Source organism: Balaenoptera musculus, chromosome 5, assembly GCF_009873245.2.
Source record: "Balaenoptera musculus isolate JJ_BM4_2016_0621 chromosome 5, mBalMus1.pri.v3, whole genome shotgun sequence".
Lineage (NCBI taxonomy): Eukaryota > Metazoa > Chordata > Mammalia > Artiodactyla > Balaenopteridae > Balaenoptera > Balaenoptera musculus.
In genome coordinates this window covers 123,973,716-123,990,521 of record NC_045789.1, presented here as the reverse complement: position 1 = coordinate 123,990,521, position 16,806 = coordinate 123,973,716, and the positions used below count along the sequence as shown (strand labels likewise).

Below are 16,806 nucleotides of genomic sequence, written 5' to 3'. Positions count from 1 at the left end.
AGTCCCGAAATTGTGTCATATGAATACTATAATTTAAATTATACCCACATTTTATTTTCTATCAATAATTCTGCCACAGATCTCAATCTGTTGTTACTAATTTAAAATATTTTATTTACTAAAAGCTTTTTCATATTTTATGTACTGAGAACTTTTACATACGGTTAAAACCTCTATTCATTATGGGGCAACTAGTGGTAGAGGATAATATTCTCAGGAAATATTAGGTGTGGGGCAGATATTTAATTAGAAAAAGTGCTGAGGTTGTGACATAATTTGCAGAAGTCCTGTTATTTCAGATGTAACTATTTATACACCACTGGATTTCTTCTGGGCTAGTCTCTTCTCCTGGATTGTTTCACTCTTGGGTGACTATGTGAAAACAGGGGTTTGTCTTGGCTAAGATAGTCTGTAAAATTTGTTTAGAATTTATGCAGCAGAGTGATCAATAAATTAAACACAGGTATGCGTTACAGAGCTTTCGCTGTCATTCTTCCTACCCACGACTGGACTTGGAAAATTTGGGGCTGCATCCTTGGAGAAAATGAGACCCAGACATTTTCCCATAATTAGCTTTAATTCATTGCTACTCCTATTATTATAAGCCTGGCCCAAAGCTGGCCTTTAGTGAACATATCTAGGGGGAACTTCCAAGCATTTTTTGCCAGAATGCTTAAACCAGGCTCACAACAAAGTTAGTCTCCTAAGGTCCAACCTAGTCTAGACTCATTATGCTCTAGGGAAGTCCAAGAACTCTGACATGTGGGAATGCACTAACGCGACCTTAAAATATCTGTTCTGGCAATTATCCATACTCATGTTTTTTAAAAGATAATGATGTTGCCCATTTATCATTCAATTTGTCATACCCTATTGACAAGTAAAGACTTTTCTCAATTGGGCATGGAAAGAGTATGGGAAAATGAAAAATTAATAGTACACTATGAATGCAAAGTATTTTAAATAAATATTTTAATTCTATCGTTGGCATTTAAAAGTAGAAAGCATACAGTATGTTACAAATATCAAACTGTGAAAAATATGAACGTTACATAAGTAACAAATGTAAAAAAGGTATTTTCTTACCTTCCCTGAAAGTAAGAAAACCATTCAGCATATGAAAATATCAGTATCAAAAACACAGCTTCGGTGTAAAAAAAAGTTTTTACACAGTATTAAAAAAAGGGTCTACAAAATGACAGAACGTTAAGAAGTGTTGAAATTTGACTTTATATAAATTATAAAAACAGGGTACTTGGGGTAAATGTTAAATGGCTGAAAACTAAGTCCAATCATAGGCTTTCTTTAGGTTGATTCTTTAAAATTTTAAAAGCATAGAACATTTTTCAATAAATAACTTTTAAAAGTGTCTCTGAGAAGTGCTGCTAGGACATCATTCCACAGCAGGAGAGCGGCAGAGTTCTGGGGACAACATTTTGTTCCAAGTGGAAGCCTCATGAAAGTCAGAAGACCAAAATTGTTTACAAAAAAGATTCGGAATTTTTAACAAAACTTTGTAAGAAAGTTCTAAAGTGCTGAACAAAATGACTTAATTTTAGTACCCACTGTCATGACAAACATATTCAAATATTCAGACATTTCCGAGCAACATCGAATGCGGAATCCATAATTCTGAAAAGTGTTAATATTTAGTCGTTCATTCAAGGATAGGAGGGCTCTTTCTACACTTTACAAAGATGGGTTAAACCTCAAGGATCTTGCAATGCAAAACATGACAATAATAATACAATGGAAACAATACACATACCCCACTGTGAAAGCACAAGTTCATTTCGGCAATGGCAACGGTATTAATTTTAAAAGTCACAAATCAAACATTGGTAAATAAGAAAAACCTTTCCAAACGCTGCATGCCACATGACTAGTTACAAAATACAATGCATGCAGGAAAAGAAATTCAACCAAACATATTTAAATTAAAGAGTTGTTTTGAGTCTGTTTCAGCAGCATTGTGGTTATTATTTTTCAGTTTTCCTCTAACACCAGTTCATACTGGCCTGTTTTGCAAATGTGACCCACCCTATTCGGCAACCTTACAATGGTTTGAGTGTTTCTTGTTTTTAATATTTTTATAATGCCAGCACACAAAGGTCACACATACTGTTCTGCTTCCCCATCTTTGGGGGCTGGCTTAGTTGTCCCACCTTTGCCTTCTTCATTTGCTGCTGCTTTTTCCGGGAGAGATGCCAAATCTTTAAACACATCTACATAATGGCCAAAGCCCGGGCCCCAGTTCAAAAGGTTGTCCCAGTTGAAATTCCCTGCTTGCTGCCCAAGCTTCAAGGGCAGTGTGTTGTCAGCAACCCCGGGCGCTGCTGCCTGTGTGCCCACAGGTCCCCCCTCAGCCCTGCGGCCGTGGTATCTTCTAGGCTTCAGTCTGGCTCCATAATTATCTTCATCATCTGCATCAGATTCATTGACTTGAGATAACTTGGGCATCCTGGAAGTATATACCATTGGTTTTTCCCTGTCATATTCCATTTCTGAGCAAGTGAAAGACTCATGAGAGTCACTATCAGAGGAAGATTCTGGAGCCGGAATGCCATCCGCTGGGTTCCTCGTTCTGGACAGTGGCCTTCTGCAGTCCTCTTCTGAAGAAGACCTCCCGTGATCTGCACTGCAGATACTTGGGTTTCTAGGGCGAGGGGTGTTTAGCCTCTCCACCTCCTCAATGGAGAGTCCTACTGGTGGAGAAGATTCCAGAGGAATCTGCCCAATTGGCTGCTTCAGGCGACTCCCCGGTCTAGAGCCATGAGATGCCATGGCCTGAGGACTTTTGCTTCTCCTTCCCAGCCTCGCGGCGTAGTTGAAAATGCCGGGTTGGCACACATCGCCGTGCATTTCCAAAGTATTTCCATCCCTTATCGGAAGGTGCAATTCCCTGGCCGGGCTGTTCCTGTAGAAAGTGGAGGACTTGGAGAAAGGGGCGGGGCTGTGTCGAGACAGAGGGTTGGGAGTTGGGCAAGCCGAGTGGCTCAGGGAGCTGGATCTTAAACCTTGACTGTAGGAAGGCTGGTAAGTCAAGCTGCTGGCTCCTAAGGGCATGGGGGACTGCCTGGCGAAGCCTAGCGGACTGTGCCGCTGGATGGAGAATTTCGGGGTGTGGCTGCGGAACTGCTTGTAGTGTTGGATGATGTCTGCATCCGAAGGGGCGATGCTGCTGGCGTTGTCGATGTCGTAATGCTCGATCTCTTGCTCCGGTGAAGCCAATGGGGCACTGGGGATGGTTTCTGAGTTGTGGGGGAGATCGGTCTCATCGTAGATGAGGTAGGGGTTCTCCCTTTCAATGATATCAGGCTTCGGGTTCCCTTCGGGCTGTTTCCTCACGGTCATGTCCTCCCCGTAGGGGGGGATGTTGTCTGGATCGTCAAAAGCAACGTTCTCACTTCCCTTTTTCTTCTTCTCCTTCGGTTTCTTCTCCTCTTTGGGATTTTTGGCCTTCTTCCCCCGGCACTGGTTACACAGGATCAAGCTCAGGACCAGGAGGGCCAGGACGGTGGCACAGCTGCCCACGATGGCAGGCACGGCCCACAGGGGCAGGGAGATCTCCTCGGGGCCCTGACTCAGAACACAGACGTGCCCTCCGGGACTTCCAGCCTTGCACACCCTCCCCGGAGGACAGAAGACACCGAGACAGGCCACCACCGTCTCACAGGTCCTGCCTGTGTGTGACTCCGGGCAGCTACAGGTGAAGCCGGAGTGCAGGCCTGGCTCACAGCTGCCCCCGTTCTGGCACGGGTGGGAGGCGCAGTCCCCGGGGGGGACGCACTTGTACGCGTACCACTGATTGATGCACAGCAGATCCCCCCAGCAGGGGTTACTGGCACAAATGTTCGGGCCACGGCAGCCCATCTTCACTGAGGGATCCGTCTTCGAAATGGAGGCCAAGCTGTGCTTCCCGCTGAAAGGAAGACTTTCTCCGCCGTACAGCACAGAAGCGATGCAACCATCAAACCCTGCCGGGGCGAGAAGGAGCAGTAAGGCGTTTTAGTGAAAACCAAAGGCTTAACAGGCTGCACAAATCTGCCCAAGGGAAGCTTCGCAATCACATCACGAGAGTTCAGACACCGCAGTCCCAGCGCCATCACCCCGTCCGAAGGCAATAAATCTGTGCATCTTACAACAGAAGTTAGCCAGATGAGTAAGATTTCCATAACAAAACGTGGTGAACATTCAAAGGGCTCTAACAGGCTGCGTCTTCGTTTTATCCCTCCTTTAATTATCTGTTGGTTTTATTTTTATAGTCTATGTACCAAGAATTACATACATAAAAATAAATTTTATTTTAAAACTACTTAAAAAGAACCAAAAATAGGCCAATAGCTTCAAGCGTTAGATCTTGCACTCTCAATGGAGGTGATATGGCTCCCAAGGGGGGAGTTGAACATAGCTTCTTAAGGAGCAAAAGAAAAATCTTAGCTATGACCATGACTTGTGGGCCTCCAAAGGGCAGATATAGAGTATACTTGTGGCGGGGCACGGGAGGCGGGGATATGGATAAATCAGGAGGTTGGGATTAACATATAAACACTACTATGCATAAAATAGATAACCAACAAGGACCTACTGTATAGCACAGGGAACTCTACTCAATATTTTGTAATAACCTATAAGGGAAAAGAATCTGTATGTGCATATCTGTGTGTATATATATATACATATATATGTATAACTGAATCACTTTGCTGTATACCTGAAACTAATAGAATATTGTAAGTTAATTATACTTCAATAAAAAAAATGGAGTATACTCATTCAATTAACATTATATGCGGTAGTGATGGCAGGGGTTGGAAAAGAAGATCTAACACAGCTCCTTAGAGGGCGATGATTTTTTAAGAAGTTGAGAAAGACTTTGTTACACTAATATTTGTGTGCTAATATTGGTAATGCTCCAGTCACAAAGCCCAAGAATATATCTTGACACTAACAAAAGGGCATAATTTACATTGGCTTATTTTCTTACAACATCCAAATGAATTAGCATCCATATTCTAAAACAGGCTAAATATATAAGAACTAATTATTACCTAGGCTTTAACTTTTATGCTTTGCCTCCTTTACTCTGCAACACATTTTTCAATTTTCCTCTTATTTGGTGCATCATTCCACCCTAGTGTCATTTCCATCCCTGATACACTCTTTTTCCATGAGCTCCTGGGACATCTACTTTTGTTCCTCCTCTCCTGGTTTTCTTTCTATGGCTTAGTCCCCTTTCTGTCTCATTCTCCTCTAAACAACCATTGGCTCTTAGAACTACTCAAGGTGAGGCCCTGGGCTTTCTTTTTACTCTACACCCTCCTATTTGCTTATCATATCCATGCCCAGTACTTCAGTTACCTGCTCGATACTCATAACTCCTAAATAAGTATTTCCAGCTGGTCTACTCCTGATTTCTAACCCATCTACCCAAAGGTCTTTCTCAAAGGTGCTCCAAACTCAGAAAGCTCCAAACAAAATCTTGATGTTCCCCATAGATTTTTTTTTTTTTTTGCACCCTTCCGCAGTTTCCTCTCTTAGTGGCACTACCCATTAGTTGGAATGTCAGAAACCTTCCTGAATTTTACCAAAAGCATCAACACTTTGGCTCATTTTCATTCCTAAAATATTCTTCCCTATCCACTACTTTTAAACTCCTGTGCCACCAAACTAGTCCAAGCTCACACAATACCTTGCGTAGATCACTGCAATATCTTCCCAGCTAATTTGTGCAAGTCCCCTCTTGTCCTTCTCCAATGTATTTTCCATGGTGTAGCCTGAAAGATCTTTAATGTCACTGTATATCTGATTTTGATACTTCTGTGATTAATTTTTCAGTAACTTCCCATTGTTCCAAGAATGAGATAAAAATTGCCACATAGTCTAGGAGAACTTTCATTCTCCAACTTCGTGTTTCATCTGTGACATCAGTCCCCAATATTCTGGGTTCTGTGATCCTGACTTAATCTACTTCTTTCCCTTTAGTTCCCATCAATATAAATTAACTTTCATACTTTCCCATCCTCATCTTCATAGTTCAGATTTAAGTACAAATGTCAATTTCCAGAGAAGTTTCCCCTTCTCCACGTTTTTGGCAATCTCTTAGAATTCTATATTCTTTCTCACATCATTTACCATAGGTTAAAATAATATAGTTACTTGTGTAATGATTTGATTGATGTTTGTCTTCCTTACAGGACCATGTATTCTATGGAAAGAGTCCATCATTGTAGTTCATGCCAAGTACCTACAGGGCTCTATAAGTATTGTGTGAATGAAGAAACAGATGAGTAAATGAATGAATGTATAAATAAATATTTGGTACACAAGGAAAGGATCAAAACACCCTGGGCTGAGTTATGAACTTGGTAGAAAATGCCTAAAGAAAGTGACGACCAATAATTTATTACCAACTTTCTAAAGATAGTTATGATAGTCTTAGAATATTCATAATGGACATTATCAGATATCCAACTACTTTTAGAGGAACAATTTTACCTTTCTTTTGTGTCTCTACTCAACACAAGCCTTTACCTGTTTGAGTATCTCGATGAGCTTGATTAGGAGGAATTCCTCCAAGAGATATAGTGAGCACATCGAGGCCACCAAAATCCTGAGTAGGGTGAATGATATCTCTGTTATAAATTCTGTCGATGGACAATACTGTGGCTGTTCCATTTTTTCCAATTAGAAAAGTATGCCAGTGGCCGTCAGCAACGTAGACTTCAGGAATATTTCTCTCCACTTTCCCAGCAATTCCTGCATCTGACGTAAAATGTACTTTGCCATTCTTAATCTGTGAAACATATTAAAAATAGTGTACAATTGAACTATGATATGCTTGAATAAAAATAAAAGTGTCAAGAAACCTTAAAACATTGATCAATATAAAGCAGAGAGAACAGTTGAGGAGTCTGGTTGTGCTAGAGTATGCCTTTACAATTTTAGGTAACATATACCTTCACATTTAATAGGTTCAATAGTTTTCAAGATATTCTTATATTTATAACTAATTTTTCAAGATGTATAGATTTATTCTCCAGAACGCAACTGAGATAAATAATAGGGTGAATACTAATTTTAAGATAGGTAAATCACACCTTTTAATGAGTACTTATATTTTAATGGCAATTGCAAGTTTAAAAAAATTGTTTAATAAGTGGCCCATAGCTATCAAAAAATTTTAAAACTATATCCAAAAAGAGAAATCAATGATTAACTATAAATGAAGCACAGTTGGAGAAGTGAAGACATAAAGAAATTGTTTTACCTGTCATCTATTACACACTGGAATTTTATCATAAAAAATCATGCTTATTATTTATTAAGATGACCACGATGATGAATAAAGGGTGAGTTCTTAATAATGAGGCATCTGGACAAGTCTTTATTTTGGCTGTCTTTTAAAATTTATCTAAGGGATATTTGGTTTCTTTTACTTTGCCCAGTAGAACATCGGGTAACAGGATGCTCTAACTCCAGTTTCCAGCTCCCAAGTTTGCAGTTTTCTAAGTAGACACTTAGAAAATGAAATAATTTATAAGGCAGGATGAAAAGAGCATAATCCCATCACTACTGCCAGACAGAGCTGGTGCCTCGGCCGGCGGATAAAGTGGCACTGCGTATCAAATGACGGGAATGAAAGGATGGATCCGTTTATTTTGTCACTCAGATCAAATGCTTTTTCTACATGCAACAAACACATCTGGTAGAATTAAAAATGAGTTCATTTTTACTTTATGGAAAATATGCCTAACACATTTACATAAGTTATTCATAATGTAATATTTTATTAAAGCAGTTTCTCCAGATAGTAATATATTCCAGTACTGAACCCAGGGGGAAAAAAAAAAAGAAAATTGTGGTTAAATGACAATAACATTTCATCGAATGGGCAATGTCTCATGAAACAGACAGTGAAAACAGCAACTCCTCTTTGGTTATAGCCAGAGTCTTTTTTGGAAAGAAGCCTTGAGAAGAGCCTTCCACAAGCTTTGTGTTTCTCTCCTAATTGATCACACCATGTCATCCTTTCATTCGACCAATTTCTGATGAAAAGGTCCTTGGAACATACCATGGAGTAGGATGAATAAGAATATATGTTTCCATTACAACATTCTTCATGTTCTCCTTCTCCCCAATAATACTCCACCTAACTCTTCTACCCACCCTAACTTTTGAAACGTCATGCTCATTTTTTGCTTGGTTTTATTTATTCATAGATTGATTTGCTCATTTATTTATTTTTGACTCTATAGGGCTCGGAATCATCCTAACTCTGTACGGCATACCTGGCCTCACTTCAAAAGAAAAACAAACAAACAAACAATACACCAAAAACCAGAATTGACTTGGAGTAGAAACAAAGCCCATCATCTGGCATTATCACATTTCCAAATATGGAGATACCCAATGTGCCATGAAAGAAGAGAGATTTGTGAAACACTTTAAATACAGTTCAAAAGCTGTTATACATAAGAATGCTTTTCTTTTGTTTTCCTCTCTGAAATTTTCTCTCCTTAGTTTCTTTTTTTATCTGAATTAAAAAAAAAAGAAAGAAAGAAAAGAAGGGGAAAAAAGAGAGAGAGAGAGAAAAAGCAACTGTCAGAAATTGAGCCAAAAGAAAGACAGAAGAAAACCAGGGGCCTTGGTCACTGATAAGCTAACTGATAAGTAACAGTCCATTCTAACTTGCTTCCTCGCCTGGATAAGCAGATCGGATTCCTGTCATCCAAGTAACTTGCTTACTTACAAAAGTCACTCTCTTCCTGTCTATTCAGTTCTTCTTAATCACTGTTTCATTTTAATCTATTTACTCCACCTGCCAAACCCCTGAATCTCTGAAAAACCGCCTTTCAAAATTTTCATACAAAAGAAATGTGCATTTTGGTCTGCATTAGTCATTATTTTTACTCATTTTCCCTTCAAGGAAAAAGAAATCTCTTTCTAAGTGCTTGCTACCAATGCAACGAAATCTGGAGAAGTTGCATGCTGCTGTCCTGTTGGAAATGCAAGATTTTATGGTGACAAAAACGGATGTCGACATTCAGCTTCTTCCTTGAGGAAGAAAAATATTCTGTCTCCAATTTCTTCAAGCACATTGTTTTTGTATCTCTTGGTTTAAAGAGATAACATACAGAACTATTTCATATGTCATTTAAATGGCACGAGGACGTGGAAGCAGCCTAACAGATAACGCGCAGACCTCAATGTCAAAGCCTCTCAATGCATATAAAAAATGTTTCTGGTAGAATATGGTGATCTACTTCTTTCCTTACTTTCTTTACTTCCAATACACTTTTCAATGAAAATCATAAACACCGAATAATAACGTTATACAGTGACTTAGGTGTTTTCGTTTTGCAGCAGTTACTCTATTAATTCTGGATCTGGGCTCTTTGTTTCAACGATGGAGGTAAAATTATAACCTGAAGATATTCTCCAACTGGATTAGGGCAGAGCTTCTCAACCTCAGCACTGACATTTCAGACTGGATGGTTCTTTCTTGTGGGGTGTTGTGGTGTGCATTGAAGAGTGTTTAGCAGCATATTTGACTTCTACCCACTAGATGTTGGCAGCAGTACCCTTCTCATTCCCAACAACCAGGACAATAAAAATGTTCCCAGGCTTTGCCAAATATCCCCTGTGGAGGGGTGGTAAAATCACCCCCAGCTGAGAATGGCTGGACTATGGCGATTATGAGAATTTTAAAAAGATTGTTTTTTATACTATTTAAAGCTCTGTACAGGCCACATACCAACTGAGTTGGCATGGACAGAGAGAAATTTTGAGAATAAAGAAGCTGAAGTTCAAAGGTGAATGTCTGTTTTTATTTTTAGTATTTTATGTGAATTAAACCTAGTAATTTTCTATGCATATTGCTCTTTTCTTTATGAACTAAGCTTTCAGTAATTTTCAAAATATTGAGTTATAAGTGAAAATAATTCAGGAAATCTGGATTTGTTTTCTTAAGAATTAACTAAAATTCATATAAAAATTACCAGCAGATTTATAATAGACTGAATGATATTAATAAAAAAGCAGTTGATATAACTAAACTAAAAAAAATGATGGTCTGAAAGATGAAGTCTTACTTGTGGGAAAGAAAGCAGAATAATAATTTTAGAAATTAAGAAAGCTAAGAGCTGACAGGAAATGCATATGTAATGAAATTATTCACCAGTTTAGCATCTTATTTATAGCTGAGAAAAAAAATGTGTAAAAGCCTAATGATAAATCAATCATGAAATACAATGTTTCAAAAATATTTATTTAGAAATTATTTGGAGGAGTTAACTGAAATGTTACTTACTATAAATTCCAAAGGTATTTAACTTTACAGGATTTACCTGGATAGTGAATTGAATATATGTTCCAGAATAAAGCCAGAAAATTTCAAAAAATTTTTTATTCTAGTCATTCCAATTAATATATACATAACAGTGTTTGGAATAATTCTTGGGAAAACACATTTTTCCATTTCAAAGGCATATTATCTTTTTGTTTCACTTTGTTTAAAAGTAGGGTAAAAACAATATAAATTTTTATCTGGCAAAATAGATTGCAACAAATTCTTTCTTTGCTGGCCTACACAGCAGTGCTCTCTACTCTAAACAAAAGTGTTTAGAAACCAGACCATTCAGTTCTTTGTTACTCTGGCCAATGCCTGAGGAATAGTTAAGATAGATGATATTGGAATAGTGCCCAGCCTCAGTCGGAACTCTAATGGGTTGTGAAGAAAAGGATAGAAATTATGGGAGAAGTGATTTAAACCATGACACAGCAGGCGGTCTAATCAAATGAAGTCACCATTAGCTTTTATCTTACCTTCACAGTAGTGTAATTGCTGCTTTCTTGGATATGGATTAAAATGCCATTCTCGCTTCTTGTCCTGAATTTTACTTCCAGGCTGTTCACACCAAAAGGTTCCAACATGGCGCCTCGGATGCTCTGTCTCAACAAATACTCTCGCTTCTCATTCTGACTCATGTGGTAGTCCAAGCGCCCTTTGCCTTCCAATGATAAGGCCGTGTCAGGAGTAATAGCTGAAAGCCAATGAAGAAAGGGAAACATGAATGCATCCAATAGGCATTTCTTAAAGAGTTTCTTTGGTGACAAAAAAATTATAAAAAAAGAACAATGAAAATATTAAGATTTTGGAATTAGCGTCCTTATATCCTCCTCTGAAAAAATAATTCCCACTTGTGAATTATTGTGTAAGTTGATTTCAAATGCTTAAATCCATTTTGGAACCATGAAATAGAAAACATTTTATGATAATTATTCATTTGGAAAATATTCATTAAAATATTTGATACATGCTACATACATTATGAATACCTTGAGAGATAGCCACATGTTAAAAATATACAGTTGAAGAATTTGATTATAAGTTTCACTGTGTTTCTAAAATTAATAAATCCATATATGTTTTCACAGTTATAATGATTTGTAATCTTTAAAGCCTCTAACATGGAAAATTTGAACAAAGAATTGTACAAACATTCACATTTGTAAGTAACTTTATTAGTAGTAATAATCACGTCGAATTTAATTTGTCATCATGTATAAACATCATATGTAATTATAATTTTTCATAATCTGATAAAATGTTCACACTTCTGAAGTATAAAAGTGTGTGTTATAGCTAATAGAGCTAAAGAAAGGACATAAAGAAAATGAGCTCAAAAGGGCTTCAGCAATGCATGGTACATTTTAAGAAGGTAAACTTTGTAGTATGTGAATTATATCTCAACTAAAAAATAAAACTGCAGGCATTGCTCAAGTGAGTGACATTTTATTTTCCAAATATAGTTGGGTTCCTACCTACTAAATACTCATTACTTTAAAAAATATCATGTGACAATGTACTTTTCCCATGTTTTGATTTTATCCTAAATAAACACAATTATACTCTGCTACTAAGATCTTTTCGATTATAGTATATACGTAATTTAATCATAAATTTCTATTCATTCTCATAATAGAATCAAATGACTACTTAAAAAGTGATCAGATAAGTGCAATGATTTAAGCAGTAACCACTTATCTGAAAATAAAGCAATTTTTATAAAAGAGACTCCATTAGGGCTGGTTAGTGGGATATACAACTTGAAATTAGAGAATGCCATGCTCTAATGATGGCTTGAACATCATTAATGTCTTAATAACAATAAAATTAGGCTTTAGAAACAAATAACTAATAAAAGAATTTAAAAAGTAATATTTGAAGCCAATTCCAATAATTGCAATTTAAAATTTAAGTATCACCTTGAACTATAACAGATTTTATTGCCATTGCATGTTTTGAACTCAGTGTTTAGTGATTTAGTATTATACTTTTCAACCAAATACAACATATTCACCAGAGATATCCCCTAAATGCAGATAATATTAAGCCAAAGCCTGAATATAGCCCCTGACCTTGTAAATTGTCTAGCATTCCAATAGGTAAAACAAAAATAACTAAGTGATATATTTATAAAATGGAAATGAAGGACATATTTAGTAAATAATTCTAAAAGGATTTCACTCTTTCTCAGGTGAAAACATGAATTAAAAAATGTCACTGTGTTTTACCAAGTATTGCCCATTTAATCTTTTCAATATTTAGAATCAAAACATAATTCTTTTACTTCAATTACATATTTAGGTGCATATATTTATACTTTTAATGGTTACTATAATTTCTGGCAGAAGATGAAACAGCTTGCATACATTTTTCACAGTATTTCCCAGTCAGTCCTTCTCTGCAGTGACACTGCTGCCACGACCAGTAATCCATACACGTGCCACCGTGCTGGCAGGGACTGTGAGTACAGGCACCTTCTAGTCTAGGGCACCTAAAATAAACAGAATAAAGACGCATGAAGCACAAAATCGGGTGGCGGGAATTTGTTAAAATTAGATATAAACTTTTATGAACCTGCTTAGTTTTCAAGAGCTCAAATCTTTGAAACTCAGGTTACAACTATATTTGGAGCATCTAATCTAACAAGGTGTCCTATAACACATGCCCTGTCTCATTCATAATGGAGAAGATTAAACAAAATAACAACTTACACAATAAAGAAAAGGGGTGATCATTCCTTTTTTTTTTTTTTTAAATATTTATTTTTATTTATTTGGTTGTGTCAGGTCTTAGTTGCGGCTTGCCGGCTCCTTAGTTGCAGCATGTGGGCTCCTTAGTTGTGGCTTGTGGGCTCCTTAGTTGTGGCATGCGAACTCTTAGCTGCAGCATGCATGTGGGATCTAGTTCCCTGACCAGGGATCGAACCCGGGCCCCTGCATTGGGAGCACAGAGTCTTATCCACTGCGCCACCAGGGAAGTCCCCCTTTTTTTAATTAATTCTTAATTGAGCCTCTTGGTCAAATAAACACTTTGGTTCATGTGCTCTAGGGGCCACATGTTTATCTGAATACCCATCTCCTCCACCAGACAACTCACGCACCTAATGTTTATTGAGTGGCTACTACATGCCACAACTACTGAAGCCCACATGCCTAGAGCCCATTCTCCGCAACAAGAGAAGCCACCGCAATGAGAAGCCCACGCACCACAATGAAGAGTAGCCCCTGCTCGCCTCAACTAGAGAAAGCCCACGCGCAGGAATGAAGACTCAATGCAGCCAAAAATAAATAAATAAATAAATAAAAGAAATGGCTGGGACATGACCTAAGGACCTCCACGTTTGCCACCCATGCTGGATGTCTGCTGAACACTCTAAATTAAAACCGCTGAATAGTTGCTAAGTTGCAAAAAGGAAAGAATAATGCTGAGAACTGGACTTTTTCTGGACTAAAGAAAACATACCTTTCCCCAGTAACAAATGAGATGTGCTCCATAACCCAATCACATGTATAGAATAATTTTACCCTCCAGCCCAAATTCTGCATTAATTTCCCTCTTTTCCCTATAAAAAACCCCTGCCCATTTTCTTCTGGTGGGACATTACTTTGGTTTCTGCTGGAATCTGTGATCCCTGAGTTGCAATTCTAAGACCCCAAATAAACTGCCTTTATGCCTCTTTACAGTTCCTGGTCCATTTGGTTGACAAGAGGGAGGTCAGCCTTATAAGTCAGGGTAAGAACTGACCTCTGTTTTTATTTTATTTATTTTTTCTTTTTAAAAAATTTTTATTTTATATTAGAGTATAGTTGATTAACAGCGTTGTGTTAGTTTCAGGTGTACAGCAAAGTGATTCCGTTACACATATACATGTATCTATTCTTTTTCAAATTCATTTCCCGTTTAGGTTATTACAGAGTATTGAGCAGAGTTCCCTGTGCTACAATAGGTCCTTGTTGGTTATCTATTTTAAATATAGCAGATTGACATGACTTCTGTTTGTTGGTGGATTGAATGTGGTTTGTCAGAAAGAAAGGAGTCAAAGGTGGTCTACAAATTGTGGCTGACCAGGTGGGTAGACTGAGTTATTATTACCTGAGATGGGAAAACCTGGAAGGAGTGGGTTTGGGAGAAGTCAGGAAGGAAGGCCACAAGTTCAGTTTCAAACTTAAGTTTGAAATACTTGTTAGAAGTACACGCAGGATATTCCGTATGCTGTTGGATATGAGGGTCTAAAGTTCAGAGGAGAGGTCAAGTTTAAGATTAACATTTCAAAGTCATCAGCTTTAGCAATAGTACTTAAAAGCAAGGACTATAAAAAATGACTTAAAAAATGAGTATAGATACAAAAGAGAAGAGGTTAAGGAGATGAGAAGAAGAATCAGAGTAGAAAACCAGGGGCGTACCGTGTGCTGGTGGACAAACTAATAACGTTGTTCTCAATGTTGCTGAAGTTCAAATAAGATGAGACTTGACCATTGATTTTAGCAACACAGTGGTTATTGATCACTTGACAAAGACAGAACAATGTGAAAATGGGATTAACCAAGTTTAAAATAAAAGGGGGGGGTGGGGAGAGAAATAGCAGCCTGAATTGAAATGAGAAAAGAAACACTTTAGAAAGCTGGAGTACTGTTTTAAGAAGGTTTGGGGGGATGGAGTCTATCACATAAAAAGGGGTTGGTCTTCGTGGGAAGAAGAACAGTTCATTCAATGATAGGATACAGGGTAGACTCTAGGCTGCATGGGCAGATGTGGAGGAATGAGCTTTGGGGAGTTTTGTTTCGATTGCCCCAATTTTCTGAGCAAGTTAGGAAGCAAATTCATTAGCTGGGAAAAGGATGCAGGAGATGATGTTTGAGGTTTATGGAAAGAACAGGCATGAAATAGTTACTGAGGAAGTGAAAAGTGACTAAACTAGGGGAATATAATATATTGCCAGGCAATAATTATGGCTGCACTAGAGGCCAACAATCAGGGATTTAAAGAGACTATGAACCCCTCAAGAGCAAGGATCTGCCGTGTCCGTTTAGTTGAGCCTAGGGCCAGGCCAAGGGAATACGTACATTTATATGTAAAACTATTTAATTTCAAATAGTTTTTGTACATATTATTGCTAACACTTATATATTACTATGTGCCAGGTTCCTTTCAATGTGATTTACTTACTTAACTCATATATTCTTCACAACTATGTAAGGTAAAAGGTATATGCATACATATATGCACACATCCATTTGTTTTTTCCCAAATTTCACAGCTATAAGTAAAAAATTAAAATTCAAAACAGCATAATACATTTGGTATTTTTAGGGCTTTGGGCACAAGAATTTCATCTTTTGATGCTCAATCATCATACACTTTTGGTGTCTTTCTTTAAAATGGTAAGAAATAAGGTTGCCATACTGATCTAGGATGCCTTGCGCTGCCAGAGCTTGGCTTGGTTCCAGAGGCCTTCCATTGACGGCAAACTCCATTATACACCCGACAAAATCGTGGCTTTCCACGTGTCCTCTCCTCTGAAGGATTGGTTCTAGCAATCTGATACCTCCAACTGTGACTCGATTTGGCTGAACGTCAAGAGTCCTGCATAAGAAAGGAAAGATACGTGTATTAATACCAAAGCAATAGATTTCAGTACAATGTTTAGCTTAAGAAGAGGTGACTAGGGACTTCACTGGTGGTCCAGTGGTAAAGAATCCACCTTCCAGTGCAGGGGACATGGGTTCAATCCCTGGTCAGGGAACTAAGATCCCTCATGCCGCAGGGCAAGTAAGCCCCGTGCCACAACTACTGAGCCCACGCGCGCCTCAACTACAGAGCCCGCGTGCTACAAACTACAGAGCCCACGTGCTCTGGAGCCCGCTTGTCACAACTAGAGAGAAGCCCGTGCGCCACAGCGAAGAGTCTGCTCGCCACAATGAAAGATCCGGCATGCCTCAACTAAGACCTAATGCAGCCAAAAAAATAATAAACAAACAAATAGATAAAAGAAGAGGTGACTATAACTTTTTCTGGCATGTATTAAAGCATGGTATATTTGAATGGGAAACATTACCTATGGATGCATATGATTGTTAGATTTTCAGGGTATGAAAAATAACAAAACTAATGGAAATAATATGTTCACTTAGTCACATGTGATGTATATAACAATGTTGAGTCTTAGAGAAGGAGCATACTATCGGAAAGAAAATAAAATGCAGTAGAAGTGACAACTCTAATATTAATGTCAGATTACATTTTCCTTCACTACAGAGATGATAAGGAATGCCAATAAGTTGATTAAAGCAAATGAATGATGTGTCACTATTTCTTTTTCTCTGTTTGTTACTATTTCTAACAAAATCACTTATGTTTTAGGTGAGGTAATGTTGTATTTCACCTTCAGGTGCTATTGAAAAATATCTGCCAATCACTGTCACATACAACTTTCAGAAAATACATTTAAAAGAGGT

The 16,806-nt window shown here is 37.9% G+C and overlaps 1 protein-coding gene across 1 annotated transcript in view; it reads right to left on the bottom strand.

Moving 5' to 3' along the window:
• Window positions 1-955: 955 nt before the first annotated feature.
• The window catches only part of FAT4 (FAT atypical cadherin 4), a 170,317-nt gene continuing 154,466 nt past the window's right edge, over window positions 956-16,806 (bottom strand). Inside the window, exons 14-18 of the mRNA XM_036852687.1 lie at window positions 15,755-15,934; window positions 12,718-12,842; window positions 10,828-11,045; window positions 6,535-6,796; window positions 956-3,977 (exon numbers count right to left, since the gene is read on the bottom strand). Of these exons, the coding sequence (XP_036708582.1) occupies window positions 2,113-3,977; window positions 6,535-6,796; window positions 10,828-11,045; window positions 12,718-12,842; window positions 15,755-15,934 (2,650 nt within the window). The 3' untranslated portion in view covers window positions 956-2,112. The remainder of the gene's footprint in view (window positions 3,978-6,534; window positions 6,797-10,827; window positions 11,046-12,717; window positions 12,843-15,754; window positions 15,935-16,806) is intronic.